Source organism: Anarrhichthys ocellatus, unplaced genomic scaffold (assembly GCF_004355925.1).
Source record: "Anarrhichthys ocellatus isolate YVR2014 unplaced genomic scaffold, GSC_Weel_1.0 scaffold23, whole genome shotgun sequence".
Classification (NCBI taxonomy): Eukaryota; Metazoa; Chordata; class Actinopteri; order Perciformes; family Anarhichadidae; genus Anarrhichthys; species Anarrhichthys ocellatus.
Window position 1 is genome coordinate 1,937,480 of NW_022280053.1, and position 21,028 is coordinate 1,958,507.

General features: G+C 42.6%; 1 protein-coding gene across 6 annotated transcripts in view; it reads right to left on the bottom strand.

The window, feature by feature from the left end:
- Positions 1–21,028, bottom strand: part of dab2ipb (DAB2 interacting protein b) — a 123,176-nt gene that overhangs the window by 95,632 nt on the left and 6,516 nt on the right. For 3 of the 6 annotated variants that reach the window (XM_031860073.1, XM_031860072.1, XM_031860075.1), the window contains exons 2-3: positions 18,010–18,134; positions 13,088–13,214 (exon numbers count right to left, since the gene is read on the bottom strand). In XM_031860073.1, coding sequence (XP_031715933.1) covers positions 13,088–13,214; positions 18,010–18,134 — 252 coding nt within the window. The other 3 variants (XM_031860074.1, XM_031860078.1, XM_031860080.1) reach the window with 3 other exon arrangements.

Genomic DNA, 21,028 nt, shown 5'->3' on the forward strand with positions numbered 1-21,028 from the left:
GAGAGAGAGAGAGAGAGAGAGAGAGAGAGAGAGAGAGAGAGAGAGAGAGAGAGAGAGAGAGAGAGAAAAAGCTCACCCACACACACAAACAGCGGGTAAGAGAGTTCTCTCTTTGTCTTTTGTTGCTTTCTCTCACTTCCTCGCTCTGTGTAACTCGCCGCTCCACAGCCCCTTTCATACGGGAAAACGAATGGGAGAGAGAGAGACTGTGTGTGTGTGTGTGCAGAGGGAATGCTGTCGTGCTTCAGCGCCCGGGGCCGGGAGGAGGAAGAGGAGGAGGAGGAGTTGAGACTTTCAGAGAGCCGAATTCCTCTACCTCCCATCCAACCAATCGGAGGCCTTGTTGTGGTTGACCAAAAACCGACGGGCCAGGCCGGGCCTCACTACCACACTCCAGCTTTAAAGCATTAGCCGGAGTTTGCCGAGCACTTAGCCTACATTCTGCAGCAGTGTAGTAGATGACCGTGACTGTTTATATCTTGGAAAATGACTAGTCTTTGAACACAAACGCATTTTGCTCTGTGTGACTAATATTTCAATGTTAAATAACAAAAAATATTCTTTGTGTATTGCAGTGCCAAGCCGAGTGAGTGTTATCTATACGAGATATGAACACCTTAATTTGCCAAAATCAGTCCAAGCAAGTTTCCAGACTGTGTTTAAGTATCAAGTCACCACACAGAACTATGTCCAAACTACAGAAGGTACCAGGTAGGTTACAGCATAAGGAAGTCGAGATGTTTCCTTCACTCTTCCCACGTCCCTCCCTCCTTCCTGCCAAAGAACAGCGCTCTCATGTTTCGGCTGCTGTCCCTGGCCAGACATTTGTCAGGCAAGGCATTTGTCCACAGAGGTGACAACAGACCTCCCCCTCCTCCTGCCATTCACACTCATCTTTCACTGATTCACTCATCTTTTAAAGGCATTAGGGCTCTGTGAGAAGAACACGATCATATGGTGAGCTGTTGTTGTGGAAACTTTTTTTTTTGTGTCTGAAAGAAAAAGTGTGTACGACATGCTGACAGTGACAATGCTAACATGCTGATGTTTAACCGGTATAATGGAGACCATGTTTAACATCTTAGTTTAGCGGGTTAGCATGCTAAGTAGCACTAAACACAAAATATAGCTGCGGTTTATGGAGATGTCATTAGTTTTGAAGGAGTTTGGTCATAAACCGAAGTACTGAAATTAACCGATTACTGATTTCCACTTACTGATCTGACAGATAATGTGATGACAAGATGTTTCCTTTATTTAGCATCTTTTAAATCTGTCATTAAGCTATTTATAATTACAGCAACGGAGCGTTAAGAAAAGCAACAGGTTAGAATAAACGCTCTCCAATATATGCTAAGTGAGTCCCGGCTTCCAAAACCGAACCATCCAGTAAACGTGAAATGATACAAATTGTTCCAGTCTGCAACGTCGTCGAGGACGGGATAAATACGCCGATCTATTACTTTCACATGTTTCTTGCTTCTGAGGCATTAAAACTCTCCAGTTAAACACTATGTTGACAGTTTGTCTTTGTTCGTTGAGTTGTTTAACACATTTTGCCATGTGTTGTTACTTGTCATTTTTAAGACTTAAGGCTTGATAACTTGCAAATTTCCAAAACAGTTTATGACAATTTGTAGCCCCCCCCCCCCCCCCCCCCATGTTTTACTTTTTTTCCCTTTACTGAAGCGCAACCACTTTACATACCAGTTTAAAGTGCTTCGTACAGAAATATGTAGTATAATTGTCAATGGGAATCTGTGTGAAGCCTGAAGGCTAAAAACATAATTTGAGCACGATAACCCAAAGCTGCATGACTCTTCTGATTCCCATCTCCATCGAAACTGCTGTTGGCAAAAAAATCTTCACATTAATGTGTGAAATTGAATAATGTTAATACCCCAATGAGAACAGGAGAACAAGAATAACCGTTGAGTTCTAAAGTGTTTTCATTATTTCAAATGATTCAATGGAAGGAATGGAATCCACGTAATATGCTTACATGTACTTAAATGTTTAAACCGCACAGCCGCGTCATGTGCTTCTACTTCACTATGGTTAGTCACGTTCCTTAAGTCTTCTGATTCTGTAACATGCTCACAGTTGCGTTGCTCATCACTCACACTGTACTTAGGAGTAATGCATACAGGCTACATTAGCAGGTGGTGGCCTGGTGGTTTAAGAGCAGATTGAGGTTAAGCCAGTAAGACTACGATACGCGTTTAGGCCAAAGTTTCGCTGAAGTCTAAGTCCACCTTTTAACAAGCGATTACCGGGAAAAACCATTGAAAATCAGGGTAGAGACTAAAAAACTGGGAGAGACTAAAACCCAAAGGCTGAAGTGACATAATGAGTGAGTACTTTGGTATGTGGGCTATAGAGTTACACAGGGACACAAAGGCAGAGCAGGGAAGTCTACTCCTATAGACTCCTCTGACACGCCTCTCCTTTCATCTTCCTCTCTGTTTGTCTCCCTTTCTGTCTCGCTAATCCCTCACCCCTTGTTTATTTTCCTGAGTCGATTTGTGTGTGTTTATGTCCAAGAACGTGTGAAAAGTTAACAACAGGCGCAGTGACGGCGGTGTCGAAACCTTCTGTGTATTTAGTCTCGGCACAGATATTTGTGTTTGAGCAAAATCCACAACAAGGTGCGACTTTTTCCCACGGATCTCCCCTGAGAAACGACACTTATGTCGGTTAGCATGACAGCAGAACGGGAGAAAAAGAGTGGATATAAAGGAGAGGAGACAGAGCAGCATACCAGCGGCAATGAGACAGAAAAGAATGGAAAGTGCCAGTGTGAAGAGAGAGCTGGCCGGTCTATGTGTATCTACAGTATCCTAATGAAGTAATTCCATACTCCGTTGAGTGCAAGCAAAAAAAAAAAACGTAATGCATAAACAAAGTGACACCGCGCTCCTCTGAGAGCTGAGTCAGACAAAAATTGACACACAAAACGAAATCAAATCCAATCAGAGCGTCTGGCTTCCAACTGGTCTCTGGTTTCCTCTCGCCAGTAGAAGCAGAGAAGTACGGGAACGTGTCTTTCAGTTGTCGGAAGAGTTGGACGAGGGACAGTCGGGAATGCCATCCTCTCCCAATTTTCTAAGGCACTTGTGTGCGGCACGTGGGGTCAGGCTGCTACCACGCCTACCATGCCAGCAGCAAGATGCTGTTTGTGGAAGGATTTCAAAACGGGATTCGAGTTATAGAAAGGCTGGAAACTAGGGGTGTCCTGGGGCCCAGCGGTCTAACATGCACACCACGCAGCTGCCAAGGTCCCGGTTTCATTAGGACCTTCATCATATATCATTCAAGCCTCTTTCTCCACATCTCTGTCAAATGGTGTTAGTTTAGGTAACCACTGAAGCTCTGTCTATCACTCTGATGATTTTTTTCTTCCTTTTGAAGTCCAGAAATATGACTTGTTAGTGGATTATGTCATTCTATATCACTGTTGTCATATCATAACCTTATGTTCATGTGCAGGAGTTTTAAATAAAGTATACACAGAACAGCATGTGACATTATGTGAAGCTTTTACAGTTAACATCATCATGGATTTATTTAATTGTGAGAAAAATTGTGTAGATTGTGTAAAAAAAAGCAGACAGAAAATCAAAAACTTAAAATCGGACTGGTGAAACTGTTAACAAATGCAACAATGAAGAAGGACAAACAAAACACTGACGAAGATCTGTTTATCTTGTGATTCTAGCGTCCTCCTTTGATCAGTATCTCCCGAAAAGCTCAAGTGTGCTCGTGTTCGAGCTCTTTCTGGCTTCACCCGTTTCCTCTCACATCGTCAATATTTTCCAACTCTCCTCCCTCACCACTCTCGCCCTCTCTGGCACTCTTTGCTCTCATTTCCATAAGATTTACGGAGACATGAAGAGCACCATTGCCCGACATGAATTTGTTGTGAGCGTGTAACAAGCTCATGACTGTGTTTGGCTCACTCTCTGCCCCACGCGGTCACTTTGACTTAGACACACGTCACACTCATCGACAGAAAACATGCCACGGACACACAGTAACACACATTACCACGCACTAGCACGCCCACGCGCTTAACATCTACATAACATACAGTAAAAGACACAATTTACGCTTTGTGCATTACAATTTTCCTTGATTTTCGACAGTCTCTTAAAGTTTTCTCTGTTCCTTCTCCCTCCCTCCCTCCTCCTCAGTACCGTTGACTGACAGTCTCCCATCAGGGAGGCTCTCTGACAAATGGGCCAAATGGAGTCGTGCCACTGCTGCTGGCCGCAAGTCAGCTCTGAGGTTATTGCTTAGCTCTGCTCACACACTGTTATTTATACACACCATCACCAGACGAGTTTTAAGTGTTTGATGGACTGTTCACGTGTCACCTCCTGCTGTTGGTTTGCAATCCGTCATGTCTTGTTATTGTAACCAACGGTATATTTTGGTGTGCAAAAATGCATTTCTATATTTCAGTGTCACACCAATACAATTAGAAAATGAGGAATTTCCTGTTTTTGTGAATTCTGTACGACGTGACGAGGTTTCCATACGACTTTTTCTCAATTTGATCCACTTTGGCAGATTTCTTTTATTTTTTGTGTTTGTAAGTGTTTAGAAGTGGATTTTGCGCTTTTAGGATTAAACTCTTTTACAACTGTTTTTTCCTACTTTGTATATCCAAAATAAAGTTGGTCAGGAACTATGCGCGAGTCAGTAATGGCCTTTTTTGGATCCCATGAACTTTACCTCCAGCTAGCTCAAGGTTTTGTGCTTTTTGTAATGGCCCAGTCGCTGTCTGTGTCGTAATGAGCGTCAAACACAAGCAATTATTCTGATTACTGGTACTGGGTGTAATTTCACTTTTAGGACTGTGAGATTCTTCGATGTTACTGACATTAAGAGTAAAAAAAACAGCTCCAAATGTGACAGTCTAAAAACAGAGCAAGATAGGGCAAGCTCATTTTAATTTATTTGCCAACCGCCTCATTGTGGTAGCGTACCAAAGGCAGACAAACTACGTACTTCAGCAGACAAAGACACGGAACATCACAGTCAGCAGATTGTTCCTCATTTTAGTGTGTCGTCTTCTGAGTGTCTCCTTTACGGCATCTATTAAAAATCACTCAATCGTAAATGACAACACCACGACATCAAAGTCACCGACAGTACGAGTGTTTTTTTCTCCGCACTTAAAAATGGTCTCAAAGCACTCCATTAATCGGAGATCGGTTTGAGTTCCTGGAATAATAAGGCAAAATAAATCAGAGGCATCAAGTCCTTCTGAATATTTCCATCATGTTTTATGAGACAATTACAAGTAGCAGGCTTTTAAGTTACAGGACACACAAGCCGATCACAGCGGACGGCCCCAAATACAGGAGTGAAAGCACCCTAAAAATGCCCCCATCAGAACCTGACTGTGGCAGCCACATTTGAACATGTTCATGTCAGGATTTTATCCAAACATGTAGTGTAGCGTCAACACAAATGCGTCCTTGACCTCCTAGAAGCACCACCTAGTCAAGTTTGCAGTTAATATAGCTCAACAAAGCAACCAAACATAGACCACTGAGGTCTTCTCGCCCTCTCTGTTCATCCGTGTTTTCGCGGCTCTTTTGTATCCAGCTGTTTCTTTTCATTTTTCAGTTTTTTCAGTGTAGTGCTATCCATTATGCAAATAGCCACAGCAATCCTCTTGTGTGGCTGCAGGGATGAGCGCAAATGTGTGTGATGAGCGTTTTTTTATATTCTCTGTCTTCGGGACATCCATAGTTTTCTCCACAGATAAAGTCAAATATGAGCACAGAGGCAAAATGCCATTACAAGCAGCCACTCGAGATGCAGTTGAAAAGAATTTTAAAGCCAAGTGTGAAATGTAATCAGCCTTAAACTGGATGTCGACAAAATCTGAAAGTCGTTGTGCAAGATAGCAGGATTTAAGAGCGACAATTAGATAGTGGTTCGGTACCGACGAGGCGGAAAACCAGTTACAGAGAATGGGGGCCGTCACGGGTTGGCGACGCGTCACCGCAATCCGCTTGGAGGCTGGTCGGGCGCACTTTGGGACGTGTCTCGGCACAACTCTGAGCGCTAAAACTGGTAAACGCCAATCAGTGCGGCATTGTTTAACTCGGCCAAACGTGCCAATGGAAAAGCCCTACGAGTGACGAAAGTCGACCATCTAGCAAATTTGCGACCCAGATATTATTCTCAGGAGTTTGTAGCCAAAATAAGACCCTGAGACCCTGAAATAGCTCTTTAAAGAGGTGGGACAAGCCAGATCCTCATTTTGCCAAAATATCTTTCCAACTAATGTAAGAAATATAGATTTGCTTTCCAAAACATGCGAGTACAGAAACACACACAAACATGTTTACAGCTGGACTCAGAACAGACTAAACATGAAGTTTGTTTTACTCTCTAAACCCTTTCGACAAGGCTGCAACCTCAGAGCGAAGAAAGTCTTGTGCACAACAGAATAAACTGCACTTGACCGTTAAGCCTGATGTAAGATAGTGTTTCCTCTCTTAAAAGTAGATTAAAATTCATAAGCTGACAGCCCAGCTCCCACATCTACACACCCTGTAGCGCCCGGCTTCACAGTCTGGCTGGATTTTCAGACTAAATATTTTATTAAAAGCTGAAGATTCTCTAAGACAAAGCTCTGTAGCACTTTCCCCCACAAGACCGCAGTGTCATCTGGATAAAATCTGGGATTTTTGAAAGTCAGAAACCCTTATTCACCTCAAAATGGAAAATGAGAGAAGATCCTCTTGTTTATCCACAAAAATGCTTCATGGTGACGAAGTTGGAATCTCAACTGGTTTAACCCGTCTAATAACAGTTCTGTACAAAATAAAAATGTCCCTGTGTTTTTTCCCTCCAATACATGAGCAGGCATTCAACCTTTCCCAACTAGGACGAAACCACGCAGACCTATTTACATGTCAATGAAGGCCAAGGATAAGGACTGTTCTTTTTTCATCCCTGTGTGTTCCTATGAGCGAGCAGATGTGCTCATTCTGATGCCGATTGACTTCATATGTCTCACTATTGCTTGAGTTATTCAAGTGACCACTTTTATATTAGCCTGTCTGGTACCGACAGCACCACTCAGAATATCATCTAAAGCACAGCACAGCAGGTGAGGATGTCCCGCATCAGCAACCGTTTGCCTTCTGTAGATAGAAAGAGGAAATGTGTAGATGCAGTTGCTTTTGCTGTAATGATCAGCTTGATGCAGACAAAGCATTGTGTAATATATGAAAATAACATGCATATAAAAATGATCAGCAATGCTCCTGGATTGAGAACAAACAGCAATGGAGTGGTGTCTGTACACATGTGTGTGTGTGTGTGTGAGTGTGAGAAAAAGAGTGTGAAAATGAATAGAAGTGTGAACTCCTCCTGAGGATTGCCTGAAGTGAGAGCGTAATCGGATGATATGAGATAATTGCCCTTTCTACTCTGACTTTTGTATTTGTATTGAGCCTGTAGAAGGGGCTGTGTGCATTGAGAGAGGCGGGTCGACCAGTTGAGAGGAGACAGTAGTCAACCACTGTATGAAGGTGACGTTTAATGTTGGGAAATCACTGTGAAGGTGAGAAAATGCTCAACGTTCTTACTTATTTTGGGCTGGATCGTTAGAACAAGCTCCAAGTCTCAGGAGATGACTAAAAACGGATTAAAAAAAGTTTCGCCTTGAGCAGCTTTCTTTCCCTTTTCTCCGTCTTCTCCCCTTCTCCGCTGTGGCAGACAGCCCGGTGCATGAAGCAGTGTGGCTTAGACTCTGGGCGAAGACAAACTTTCGGTCTCTTGGAAATATGTTCTCTGTTGACTCAATTCTGTTAACCGCATACTTCATCAGCGGCGCAGCAGCAGAGTCCTTCCCATCGGCCATGAAGACAAAACATCGTCTTTTCTTGGCCCAGTTAATGACACACCACTCTTTCTTGTCTTTTAACTATCTAGTTTGGGCTCTTAACATTTGGAGCGGTGGAGAGATGAAAAAAAAAAACTAAAACGAGGCAGCGGAAAATGAGGGGGAAGAGAAAGAGTGAGCACTCTCACTGGCCTGCAGTGCAGCTCAGATCCCCCTGGATTTATTTGTGTACATAACTCTCTTTCTGTCTCTCCCACGTCCATTCTTTTGTGCCGCTCAACACAAACACCCACACGGTGCAACCACTGCGCAGCATACAAATATGCAGATTCACATTACCGTGGAATTATCTTGCCGCTTTTGAACAGAAATGGTACACCCACGGCCCTCACATATGTGCTACAGTTAATTATTCCATTCAAAGAGCAAGAGGAGGGCCTTCCTGCTCCACGAAGCTCGCACCAACACGATCAAACGGAAAGAGGGACATCATTCCAACTTTGAACTTTCTGAGCTCCAACGGAACTGTGTAGCGCCGCTAAAGTAATGACGAAAAGGTCATAAGAGCAAAATGTCGCTAGCAGGCTGTTGATTTCATCACGTTGCCATGTAACACCCCCCGACCCCCTACCCAACAGAACAGACTGAAGTCCTATTCATCTGACCACAGAGGCCCTAGTCAACAGCTTAAGAGCCAAATGGAGAGCCTAGTCATCGTGGCAAGCTAGCAGGAGAACCATGTGACCTGACTCCCATCATTCACCAACATGCTCTTCAACTTTTTTTCCACAGAAGAGCTCTCATCGTTTCCCGATCTTTCCCACCCACCCCCGGGGCGCCTCAAATCTCACTCACCATGCTGTGCGTCTGGATGGGTGCTGGTGTCAGGCTCCATGTTAGATTCACAGTGTGACGAGCGCCCGGACCGGCACAACCATGTCCTGAGGCAAAGTCGGCTCTGTCACTGAAGTGCGGCTACTTAAAAAAACTGTTACCACAAGTGCTGTTCCGTTTTGTTCCTGCTGCCGCCGCCACTGCCATCTCCTCTCAGCTGTTCTCTCCAGTCAGAGCTGCCGGCTCTGGTCTGGGCCCCCGCAGCCTGCCAGCTCAGCTCAAGGCTTCTACCGCTGTGTTACATCTGTCTGACTGAGCCTCTCTCTGGAGAGTGGAGGGAGAGAGAGAGAGAGGGAGTATAGCCGAGCACAGAATGGGCGGGAGGAGAGAGAGGGAGAGAGGGGAGCAGTTTCCACAGTGTGGTGGAGAGAGAGAGAGAGATGGGTGGAGAGGGTTGTGACAGCTCTGAATGTTTCCACTTTGATCAATTTTACACTCGCGGCATATTTTTTTTGTCATCATAAAGAGAACTTAGCCAGAGAACATCCGTTTGGAAAAAATTATCAGGCCGTAAAAAATGTACGAACCTATGTAGCACTGCAGCCTGATTTTAACAACAGGTGGGCTCTGACCGGGTTGTGCTGGCCGGGCGTGGTTTCTACTCTCATCTCAATTCGGCACACAAAACAGGACATGCTGCTTTTTGCCGACCTGAACAACTTGCGCGGAAACTTAACATCGGGGCTGTAAATAGAAAATCAACTGTTCAGTCTGTGAAACGTAACGGAACATTCTTCAAGTGACGCCTTCAAATTGCTCGTTTTATACGATACACCCCAAAATCCAAATATCTGAAATCTGCAATGACAGAAAATGCAAGAAGTCTTAAATGTATTTAATATATATATTACAGTGGTGTGCTGGCAGGATAGACTGGCACTAAGTCAATAGATGACAGTCTGGCTAATGATAGCTAATTGTAATATCTGAGGAGAGAGACGGAGGCAAGCAGGACTTTGTTAAAATAAACATCAGAGGGAATCTTAAGATGCTTAAAATACGTGCGAGGCAGTATTTGGGCCACAAGGCATGTAGGAATCATTCAACAGCCTTTGGTCAGTTATCCAGTTCTATTTAATCCTATCTAAAGTGTTGCAGCTGCGGTGAAAATATTTATGGAAGAAGTGAAAACTGGAAAATAGGGCAGCATATGCCCTAGCATCTTTAAAGAAACCGAGAGTGGAGAACTTTTCCTAAAGCAGCATCCAGAAAAAAAGAAAGAAAACGTTCACCTCAGTCAAATTAAGCTTAGCTGTTCAGATGGAGGAGTGAAAGCACTCTCCGTCTCACGCGTGTTTGTGCCAAAAAGAGTTCAAAAGAATAGAGGAGGCAGCCGCTCACCATTGAGTCGGAGGATGAGACGAGATGTGAGCGCTGTGATTCGCTGCGGAGTCCTATTCATCCAGCCGCAGCTTTTATCCGTCCTGCTGCTTATTTGGAGCCCATGTGTCACACAAGGACAAGAGCGGGTGGGGCCTACGCCAATGCATGATTTAGTAAAACACAGGCCGTGTGGGTGTTTGTAGTGTTGTGATTTGAAAACCATAGAAGCGCGTGCACACACACACACACCTTTAAAGGTTAGATACTGAAGAGGGGACCAGAACATGTATTACCGTTTGGTTTTCACGGGTAAATTAGAACCCTTCTGTCAATATGACAAACACTTGCTTTGTTCCTGTGAAATATGATTTTTACCAGTGAAAAGTGTGTTTTAATGAAGCTCCAGCAGTATCTCACCCAACACCACTAAGCTAACACCAGCATGAATGCAGTCGATAAAAATATAGAAGTTCCATGCCTCTGTGAAATATTAGGTGAGAGAATAGTTGAAAATGTGTTTAAATGGCCATAATAACCACTGCAGTAATACATTGATGTATTCGAGCTAAAATGGAGAAAAAAAAGTTTGGCTTGACTATGGAAATCTGAATCAGCAATTTAGAAATTATCCTACATCATCATCATCATCATCATCATCATGGAAAAGTTTGAGAAAGTCATCGCAGAGTTGCAAAGGTGCCCTGTAATTCGTGAACTAACTGGCAGACTGTGTTTATTCTTTTAGCCTCCGTCTCTCCTCAGATAAACACAGATCAACCTAATCACAGATCCAGTGTAATGACGCGTCTGTGTGCCCAACAAGTCATCACCTGTTACAACGCTCGCCTGTGCTCTCCCTCCTCTGAACGCACGTGTTTGTGTGTGTGTGTGTGTGTGTGTGTGTGATTCAGCACTGCACAATTGCAGCAAAAAGTCGTCCTTGTATTTTAAAGTCAAATATGTGCAATGCGGAGAATGCTGGGTAACTGCCATACCTTTGAAGAAAGGACATCTCTGCTCGTCTCGTCGCCTTGCCCTCAGCATACTCTCAACAAGAATACAACGTCATTTGGGAGATAAACCGGTATGTTAGAAAGAGACGAGTGTCTAAAATAAAGTGCTAATAACACGATGACATGGCAATAAATAATAACATTAATGTAAAGCTATAGCAGTGTTGCCATTGTTTGCTTTGTTAGCACTGTTAGCTGCGAGCCGCCGGCTCAGCCGTCGCCATGTTCAGGGGAGTGTGGAGGCAACGTTTTGAAAGTCCAACCTTTAACTAACAGAAACTTTAACCTCAGGAGTAAATATTCTACTAAATATATTTTCTCATGGCAACTAATAGATCTTTAATACATTTGTAAATACTTTTAAGTGCTCCCAAAATTATATTTGTACTGTAAAAGAAATACCTAATCTACAAAATGATCATTTGTATGTCAATTACTCACCCCATGGTACCTCGAATCCTTGAAGGAAACTTGTTTTTTCTTGCATCAAAACATCCGTTTACAAACTCTCACAACTGGTGCAGTATTATCCAAGTCTCGTTTGTTCCAGTAGTATGCTCAGTACTTCAGAAATACTTAAACCTTACTATTCAACAAACTGCAGACTTGTCCGGACTTGTGCCGATGAGTGGGCGTGGGCACAAGTGAGGCTGATTATGCAGAAAAAATCAAGGTAAATAAAGGTGAGTAACGGTTAATAAAACCTAAACTTAATGTTCTGTTCTGTGATGTTAAATCATGTAATGACATCATGAAGAAGCACTTTAACCAAATAAACATTGTGCACGCTGATTTAAAGGCAGGTTATATTAGGTTGCATGCCAGCTGACAACCCAGCAACAGTAACTGTGGGATAGGATTACTTCAATATCAAACCTCAGTGCCACCTAGTGTCTCCTCCTGACTGTGTCTCCTCCTGACTGTGTCTTCTCCTGACTGTGTCTCCTCTTGACTGTGTCTTCTCCTGACTGTGTCTTCTCCTGACTGTGTCTCCTCCTGACTGTGTCTCCTCCTGACTGTGTCTCCTCCTGACAGACGCATCCACAGAACTCACCAGCTTCTATGAGCTGCTCCGTAACATCCACAGACACAAGTTCATATACTGGCACATCCAGAGAGCAATGGTATTATATAGCGGAGGAATGTAACATAGTACATAATACTTAATAGTACTTAATTTGAGTACTTCTATCACATGATACTTTCTACTTCACTACATTTTGAATGCAAATATTGTACTTTTGTATACTTGCCATTCTGCATAGAGAGTACTTTTACTTGAAGTATATTTTGATGCAAACAAATTTGTACTTTTACTAAAGTAAGAGTTTGAATGCAGGACTTTTACATTGTAGTATTGCTATTAAGTAAAAGGTCCAAGTACTCCTTCCACCACTGGTGTTTTATTACAAGCATTACATTTTCATAAACGCAACAAGGAAAGGTCAACGGGCCATCTGCTGCTTGAAAGAGACCAAAACATGTCGAGTGTCCGTCCTAGTGGTGAGGAAGCAGCATTATAAGAGCAGTGAAGCGCTACGAAGCAGCAAGCTCTCCATCTAGTGGATATATACGGCAGATTTAAAAAGGCATGAGAGCAATGCAAGTGTGAGTGTTTGGCTGCTTGCGTAACTGACGAGCAGGAAGAAGTGCTTTTCTTGAGTTACGTTGGACCTTTGTATAGAACAAGTATCTGCACACGACTGCTTGAATTTGACTTTAAAATGATATTTAGTAGCCTTTTAAAAGTCAAAACCATAAAAAAAAGCAACAACTTCCCCTCAGTCTCCTGAGTCTAATGAATTATATCTTTCTATGTCCATAATCATGTTGAACAAGTGTTAAATATTTGATTTCTTGGTTATTAATCATTCTAATTTAATTAAATGGTTTCAAGACAGTAATGTCTATGTGTGTGTGTGTGTGTGTGTGTGTGCGCGCACGCATCCTGATTACTGCAGAGGTGTGTCCTCGGGCTACTCACCGCTCTCGGTGGACAGCTGGCTGTGGAATTCGGGAAACTTTGTTTCCACTGGGATGCTGATGGTGCGTCGCAGGAGATGGACCTTGCTTGACGCAGAGCGCCTCTCCTGCAAAAACAAGGAACGGATCTGCTGAGACAAAGGGAGAAAGAGAGAAGGAGACGGAGACACGGAGCTCCGAATTCAAGGCGGATAAAAGGAGACAAAAAGGCACAGATACAAAAGTGGGCGCGTAGAAGAAGATAGCGTACGGAGGAAGAATGAAAGCTAACAAAAAGAAAGAACGGCAGAATTGTAAGAAACGCACACAGCCATGAGGCCCCCTTATCCGTGTTGTTGTGGTTATTCTGGTCACCATGTTTAAGGCTGTGTTGGGCCAATAGTGCATAATAGTGGTAGAGCTCCTGATAAATGAGGAGTCACTGGACAAAACAAAGCAGGCATTAGCAGCACATCAGTCTGTGTCAGCCCGTATCTTCCTATAGCTCCCATACCACACGCTTGGCTCTGAAAGATTAAACAGACAAAAGCAAAAAGGACGGCCGTGGTGAGAGAGCAGCGATTGAAAGAAGAAGGGCCCTCTGTCCTCCAGGAGGCTTATCGAACATCCTCACACCTCCTGACTCTTGCCGTCTCTATCCCTCTGTTTCCACGTCCGTCTGTTTATCTCGCCGGGTCTCTTCGATCCTCTCTGCTCGTCACCTCTTGCCTCATAGGACTCGGGCTTAAGGACAGCTCTCACTGACACCACCTCTCAAGTACAGACGATGTCTGGTGGTCTGAGCCATGATGACTAAGCAAATATGAGTCACAATGTTCACTGCAACTATTCGGTCTGGGATAAAGCAGTTATTCTCAACAAACTAAACTTAAAACATGACATAAAAAAAAGTTGTTTGTCTTTAATCATGAGCCCCCTCTACTGGCAGTCATGTGCAGCTGTAGACGTGTAAGTGAGAGCAATGAGCGGAACCTAATGACTTGTTTTACACACACGGGTCTGAGGAACAACTGAAGGCTTCAGTATAAACTGAAGGTTAAAATAATGAGAGTAGTCCAAACTGTAGGAAAACCCCCCTCTGGGATCTCGCCTTTTCTCTCACTTTTATTACCTTCATATTGCAGCCCTCAAGAAATACGACACCATTGCTGAATGTTGAGATTGTTCTCCATTCCTGCACTCTCTGAAGCCCTCCTCTTTGGCCCTCTTTGCTTCTGTTTAAGCATCATTTGTCTTACGATTAGGGAGACGCCACGTTGGCTTCAACAAATAGCTCAGGGCCTAATCGCCTTTGGCAAACTAGGCCAAAATCATTTATTGAGCAAACGTTCTATTACAAATGACAATATAAGCATCAGCTGTTCAGTGATACTGCGCTTCAGCTCTATGTTCTTCATAATGTCTCAGAACACAACAGAACCACGACTGTAAGCAGAAGAGACACGGACAGGCATGAATAAAGAAAGACAGAATAAGACGAAAATAAAACAAAAGGTGGAAATAAAGGACTAAAGAAAAAAATGTCTGTGTTCCTCCACAGGAAACAATCAATAGAAGCTTCTGTGAAGAAACTCTTGAGGTCATACTATAAGATTTTTCTTTCCTCTCACTTTCAATATTTGTTCACTCTAGTGTTTGCTCACGGTGGTATGGAACGGAGGAATATAAAGTCGAGATTAAATGAAAAATGTATTTTTAACCCATTTAGATAAAATACCCATATTGTGCACCTATTAAAAAAATAGGCTTTGTATTTCTAGATCAAAATCAAACCATCTTTTTTTTGTCCTGTAAAACTAAATACGACGTGTGCTTATGTAAGCGATTACCAACCAGTTTCAACCAGTAATGGCATGACGGCCATCCATCAATTGTTATGCAACTTTTAGCAACAAGGGAGGTGTGTGAAGCACCGTATGGCAATGTTACTACATTCTAAGCCCGCCCACTTTTTAGCGGTCCAATCAAATGCGAAGGATTTTGATTTAAATCCCTCTTGTAACAGAAGCTCTCACTTGCTTTTCACTGGGTCATTAGAGACAGTGAGTCAGACTGTCGACACCGCTGCAGTAAAATAAGTGGTTTTCAAACAGGACACTGATGCTCTGAAACACTACCGCTATTCTCCAGAGGGACCGCCAAAACCAAGCTGTAAATAATGAATCTAGGAAGATTTAAATATGCAGCATCTGACATATTCCATGTTGAAGGTCCTTTAATGGGAATTGGGAACATCTCTATTGACGCTCAATATGGCAGCTGCTGACCGAAATTGTATCAGCTTCACACATACCAGCCAAAATTCAAACTATTCTCATTTATAATTTGTGGCTACATCTGAATGATTTAAGTGTATTTCTGAGTGTTTTCTTAGATGTGTTGCATTATATATCATATGTTTGGAGACACATTGCCTCACCAGTACAACAAGAACAGAGGGAATTGCTTCCCAGGATGTAAAGTGCTTCATCTGAATCATTACTGTGCAAGTGTGGCATCATCAGTAACCAGAAGGAGGAACATGGACGAAGATCTGAGTCCGAGGAGCTTCAACAAAGCTATATTTCTTTTATGAATAAAATCAATCACTTTGTGACCAACAACATGTCCAATCATTCTGTCATGGAATGAAGAGTTGCTGAAATAACTGAAAACCTAACACCGTCATGACAAACATGTCCCCCAGAAGTGCACATAAATGTTTGACCTCCACTGGATGATGCTCGCGGTTTGCTGGTTCATAGCAGTTGATGCTCTGACCAGTTCTACTGAATAAATGTTCAGCTGTCCAAACCATGTCAGCAAGCCGCTATAAATCGTATCACGGTTTTTGAGCTGCAGTTTGCTGACATCGCGTGAAACCCAGCAGAGTTACAGGTGACCTCTCAGAGTCGGGGTCAGAGTCTGAGGCTAATTTAAAAAGGTAACTTTGGTATTTCTTTCAACCAGGACCCTATTCTTCCATGTTTTTATGTCTGCAAGACTAATAGGGACAACAATTTTTAAAATTGGTCCAGTATTGAGGGAGAAAATTGTCTGACAACATTATGGAAAGAACCCCCCGGAGAAATAAAACGTTTCTGTTACCATTCGCTTTCGGGTTGTTATTGAGCCATGTGACGTGTTGCCTGAAGTGGAAACGTGGGTAAGAGTTGGAGAGAAGAATGCCGGTGTTGTCAAGAGTTTGTTGTGTCGGGAGCACAGAGAGGAAAGCGTAGTGTTATCTGAAGGATTTTTCAATTGATTTTTAGCAATAGGAATGCAACACTACATTTCATGAACGAGACATTTTTCAAGCGAGACACACAATAATAAACTGAACCGATCAAGCGAGAGCTAAAGAAAAACATTGTGTTTCTCTGTAAGGTCCTTTGCTGACTGTTGTCAGACAATTATCATAAAAATCTGAGCCCGTCGGGTGGACATAAATTGATGTTACGCAATTTCCCGATATGATGACATTGCAGCCCGTTCAGCGGTTGCCCGTCTGCCGCGTTCTACCTCAATACTGGAGCAATTTCAAAGATTGCTGTCCACATTAGTCACTTAGACACAACAACATGGGGAAATAGGGTCCAGGTTGAAAAACACCAAAGTTTCCCTTTAAGTGTTCGTGCACAAGATGCTATGTTCTCTAAGGGCGGCATTCTGTCCCTGCCGCTGTGCTGAGAACAGAGTTTGAGAAATTCCCCAAAGCGGCAATAATTTAATTAGCTGCTGATGGTTCTCAGATAGTGGCGTTAGTTAAAAGAAATTACTTTTGCTGTGGTATATTAAATATTGCTTCTGTAATATTCATGTCGCATTGGCCAGGCTCAGCCAGAGACGCTAATGTGCATGAGTTATTGGCACCCACGGCAGGACAGACAGGAAGAAACGTTTGGGTTCAAGCTGGGCAGAGGGATGCAAGGAATTATAACTAGTTTGTGACCTTGTGTGAGTTGTCCAACAGGTCAGAGAGGGATATCTGTGAAGTACAGTCCGTATGAGGGAATTTGTTTCTGCTACTATTTATTTATTATTTGTACAATGGACAAGAGCCATTAAACTGATTTCTAAATATGTTATAATGCTGCACAACTAGTGTGAGCAATACTGTCTGCCACAATGTTTTATTACCAGAAAAAGTAAGTTAGAGTTCACATAAAGTTATTGAAGAAGGACGGGATATTGCAGGCTGAAACATGTGGTTTGGGTAACCCTGCTGACTCCTGATGTGTTCCCAGTCAAAGAGCCAGACTGTGTATAACCTGACTACAGGTGGTCTCCACTGTGGGATGAATTCAAATGGAGATTCTCACACAACAAAGGATTCACTCAGGAGCTTGTGTTTCTCCTTAGTTCTTATCACTACAGCCAGACCGGCTGCATGTTCAAGGCCTTTATCGGTTTTAATGTTTGGGAGTTTCAAATAACAAGAATAAAAGCAAAAGTAAATGTTTTTACATACTGTGCGGAATATTTTACAGTGTTAAATTAATACTGTTTCTAAATGACTTCAATCCTGGTTTTGATGTTTTCTGAAATGTTATGTATAAATATGCAAATGAGGCATTATCTAATGCAAACTGTTGGTGAATTTAGGAGAAATCTGAAGATGCAAATAGAGAAAGTAGTAAATAATCACCTAAATGTGTATTTTGGATGTTTTCTTTCCACTAGTCTAAAAAGATGTGACGGAAGCAAAAATAGCCCAAACCCACAAAAATGACCAGCGGATGAAAAATGATGTCTCCCCTTAAGATGTTTAAGAAGATGTACAGCTATGTGGAGAAATGGGTGAGTGGGAGGAAGAGCTAAAAAGCTGAAGCAAATAAAACGAAATTAACAGAGACAAAAACAAAGAAGAACACGAACAGACGAGGAGCACAATAGCGACACAGAGGGACATGACAGACGAGAGATAGTGCTGTGTGCTCTCACCACCTCCTCCTCACTCAGAAGCAGCATCTGACAGTCGCCAACCACGCAGTACTTTGGGTTCCTCACAGTTTGCTCTTCATAGGAGTGGCCACGCGACATCCAGTGTCTCGATGGACACCGCACATCTGGAAAGGAGAACCGGACAGAGAGATACACATCAGCTGTGAACGTCGAGAAATAAAAGAAATAAGTTTATATTTGTTTATTCACTTGATGATAGAGTGGAATATCATAGTTTTAAATAGCGATACCCTGAAAAAAAGAAAAGACCCTTCGTCTATGTGAACACTGCTTTTCAACTTGTGCAAATAACTGTTTTGCTCAGCGAACACAAAACCCCTTTTTTTCCTGAATTAGAAATGGCGCGGAGGTTAATGACTACCTCATGCTCTCCACTTCTTCTTTTTTAACATCAGTCATTCTGCAGATGTCAGTTGAACAAAGGCTAAATATAACTCAGCCGAGACAGGCATACATTGCATTCCCCCCCATCTCTCAGTGACATAAATCTCAGAAAAAGCAATACACGGGCTCTTTTTCACACGGGGAAAGGCAATCCATCAATTCTCACACACGGGTTACTGCTACAGAGACACTGTGACTGCATCAATCAACACGGAGAGCACAAGCCCAGAGTTTCATTACAGATCTGCTTTGAGAGGCATCACTGGTATTCTCTCTTCATTACAAGAGAAGACATTTGTGACGGCTAAACTCCAAACACGACATTTCTGGGAAGATCTAGATCACCTGTTGGCGCGGCTCTTGTGAGTTTATGATGCTCACGAGTGGCGTATGTGGGTCAGAATGTGCCGTTCTCGATGGCACAGTACATTGGCGCTCTTGTTGCTAAGAGGCCGAGTCCATGCAGAGAGGCTTCCCTATGTTGCTCCAATGCCTTTCATCATGCGATACACACCACATGCAATATGTATGGAGCCACACTTGATTAAAAAAAAAAGAAAAAAGCAATGGAAAGACGGGGTGTAGCTACTTTAAAAGAATAATTCAGAGACACTCCTGCTTATCTCATACAGTTCACTCCAACGTGTTTGAGCCTCCGGTAGCAATTTTGAAGCTAGAGGTTTTCATCTCTTGTAAATGTAAAACTGTGAAACAGAACATAAAACTTTCAGGGACTCTTCAGTCGTGCAGAGTTTCACAGTGAATATTCAACATAATGAGACGCATATTATTCATTCAGTGCGCAGAGAATTTTTTGTCATGTATTTATTTCTTTTTAAATGTCATTTACAACATTGTGGAATTAGAGCTCCGGTACACAGTGTGCATAACGCAGATGTTGAGTTTGTCACAACCCTGTTAGTTGAGATCATTTCGCGTTAGTGACGTAGCTTCACATCACAGGTAGCCTCATCACCATGCCATTACACTAAGTCACACACACACACACACACACACACACACAGACCACTATTGCATACTGCCTCCGTCTGATCAGCTTACAGTCACTCTGTGGACAGGAGCAGGTCAAGCACACAGTTTTCCATTTAGCGGAGCTTCTTTAAAGACAGGTTTTTCATCTTGGCTTTGATTAAATTATGCTATTCAGAATCAGCTCTACCCGCTTTAGAATGATGAGAGCGAGGTAGAGGAGAGACGGGAAGGGCAAGCAAGAATGCAGAAATGTAGTGAAGTCTTTTGAGTGACACGGTTCTGCTTGGAATGTGTGACTTCTTTTCCTACAGTAAAGCCAGCAGCGGTGAGGTTCATCTGCTTCACAGATGAGCTTCTGAGTCTTGTAGCCTACCAACAAAGCTGTTCAGCATCGACAACAATAGAAAGTAAAGACAAAACAAAGTATATATAAAATAAAAATCACAAAATCAATTACTGATTAAAATACTCAAAAACAAAAACGGTAGGCTACTGGCTTAATTATTGAATACTTGGAAATATATTGCAATCCAATACAAATACTTCAGAATATTTAGTATGCCAGAAAAAGCGTTAGTATGCCCCAATACATAGTTGGCTATGTCAAATACAGAATGTCCAAAACTCCAAGATTTTCAACAGCATCCAGTAGCATTTTGCAGTGTGCAAGCCAGCATGCTTTTCTGGTTATTCTAATCATTCAAGGTGCAGTGTTATGAGCTATAAGATGTCCCAATAGAATGCACACTGCATACAACGGTGCGTACTTTGTAAGGGAATCTGCAGTTTGTACTAAAAGTAAAAAAGTATGCCATTTGAAGCATCTTTATTTCTCCATATTTGAACGTGGCTGTGAAAGGTCAGTAGCCAAACTCACTATAGAGAGATATGATATGTACACAGGCCTGCAACATTGCGGGACTTTTTAAACCGAAGCAACACAGCTAACTGTCCGTTTGGCTGTTTACTGTTGCCACTTTGGTTCAAACTACTACAGAAGCCATTTTTTGCCATGACAGATCCACAAAGCCCTCTGTGGGGATATCAGACATAACATGGTTCCAAATGAACCACAGGACTGGTGCTAAACATGTCAATGATTAATTGAGTTAACTGGCCAGCCTTTGGTAACTATGTGGAACCCCGGATTTAAAGAAGCTGTTTTTAAATGCTAAGACAGCTATGCAAAAGGCTGACGAGACAGGCACACTACAGCAGAAATGGACGCGGTCTTAACATGTAGGTACCGTGCCCAGCTAAAACACAATTGATTTAATTAAATGACAATGTGAATAGTCTCTCTTTCTAAGTGTTTCTAGCAACGAGATCCTTGTTTTTGATTACATTTTAATTCAAGAGGGCACGATTATGTTACGCCTCAGTCTGCTCTCTTTGTATCGTTACCTTCGATTGCAGGGCAGTTATGTAATCAAGCACATTTTAATGAGGCTCGAATGAACAGCAGAGGAAAGAGACCACGGGTCACGTATTCATTGGACTTACGTATGCGCGCACTGACGCCTGTGCTCAAGAAAGCACGGCGTCACGGATAAGTGCGTTTCACTCTTGTGTGTGAAAGATAAGCAGCTAGATGTTCTAATTTAACTCAGATGACAAGCAT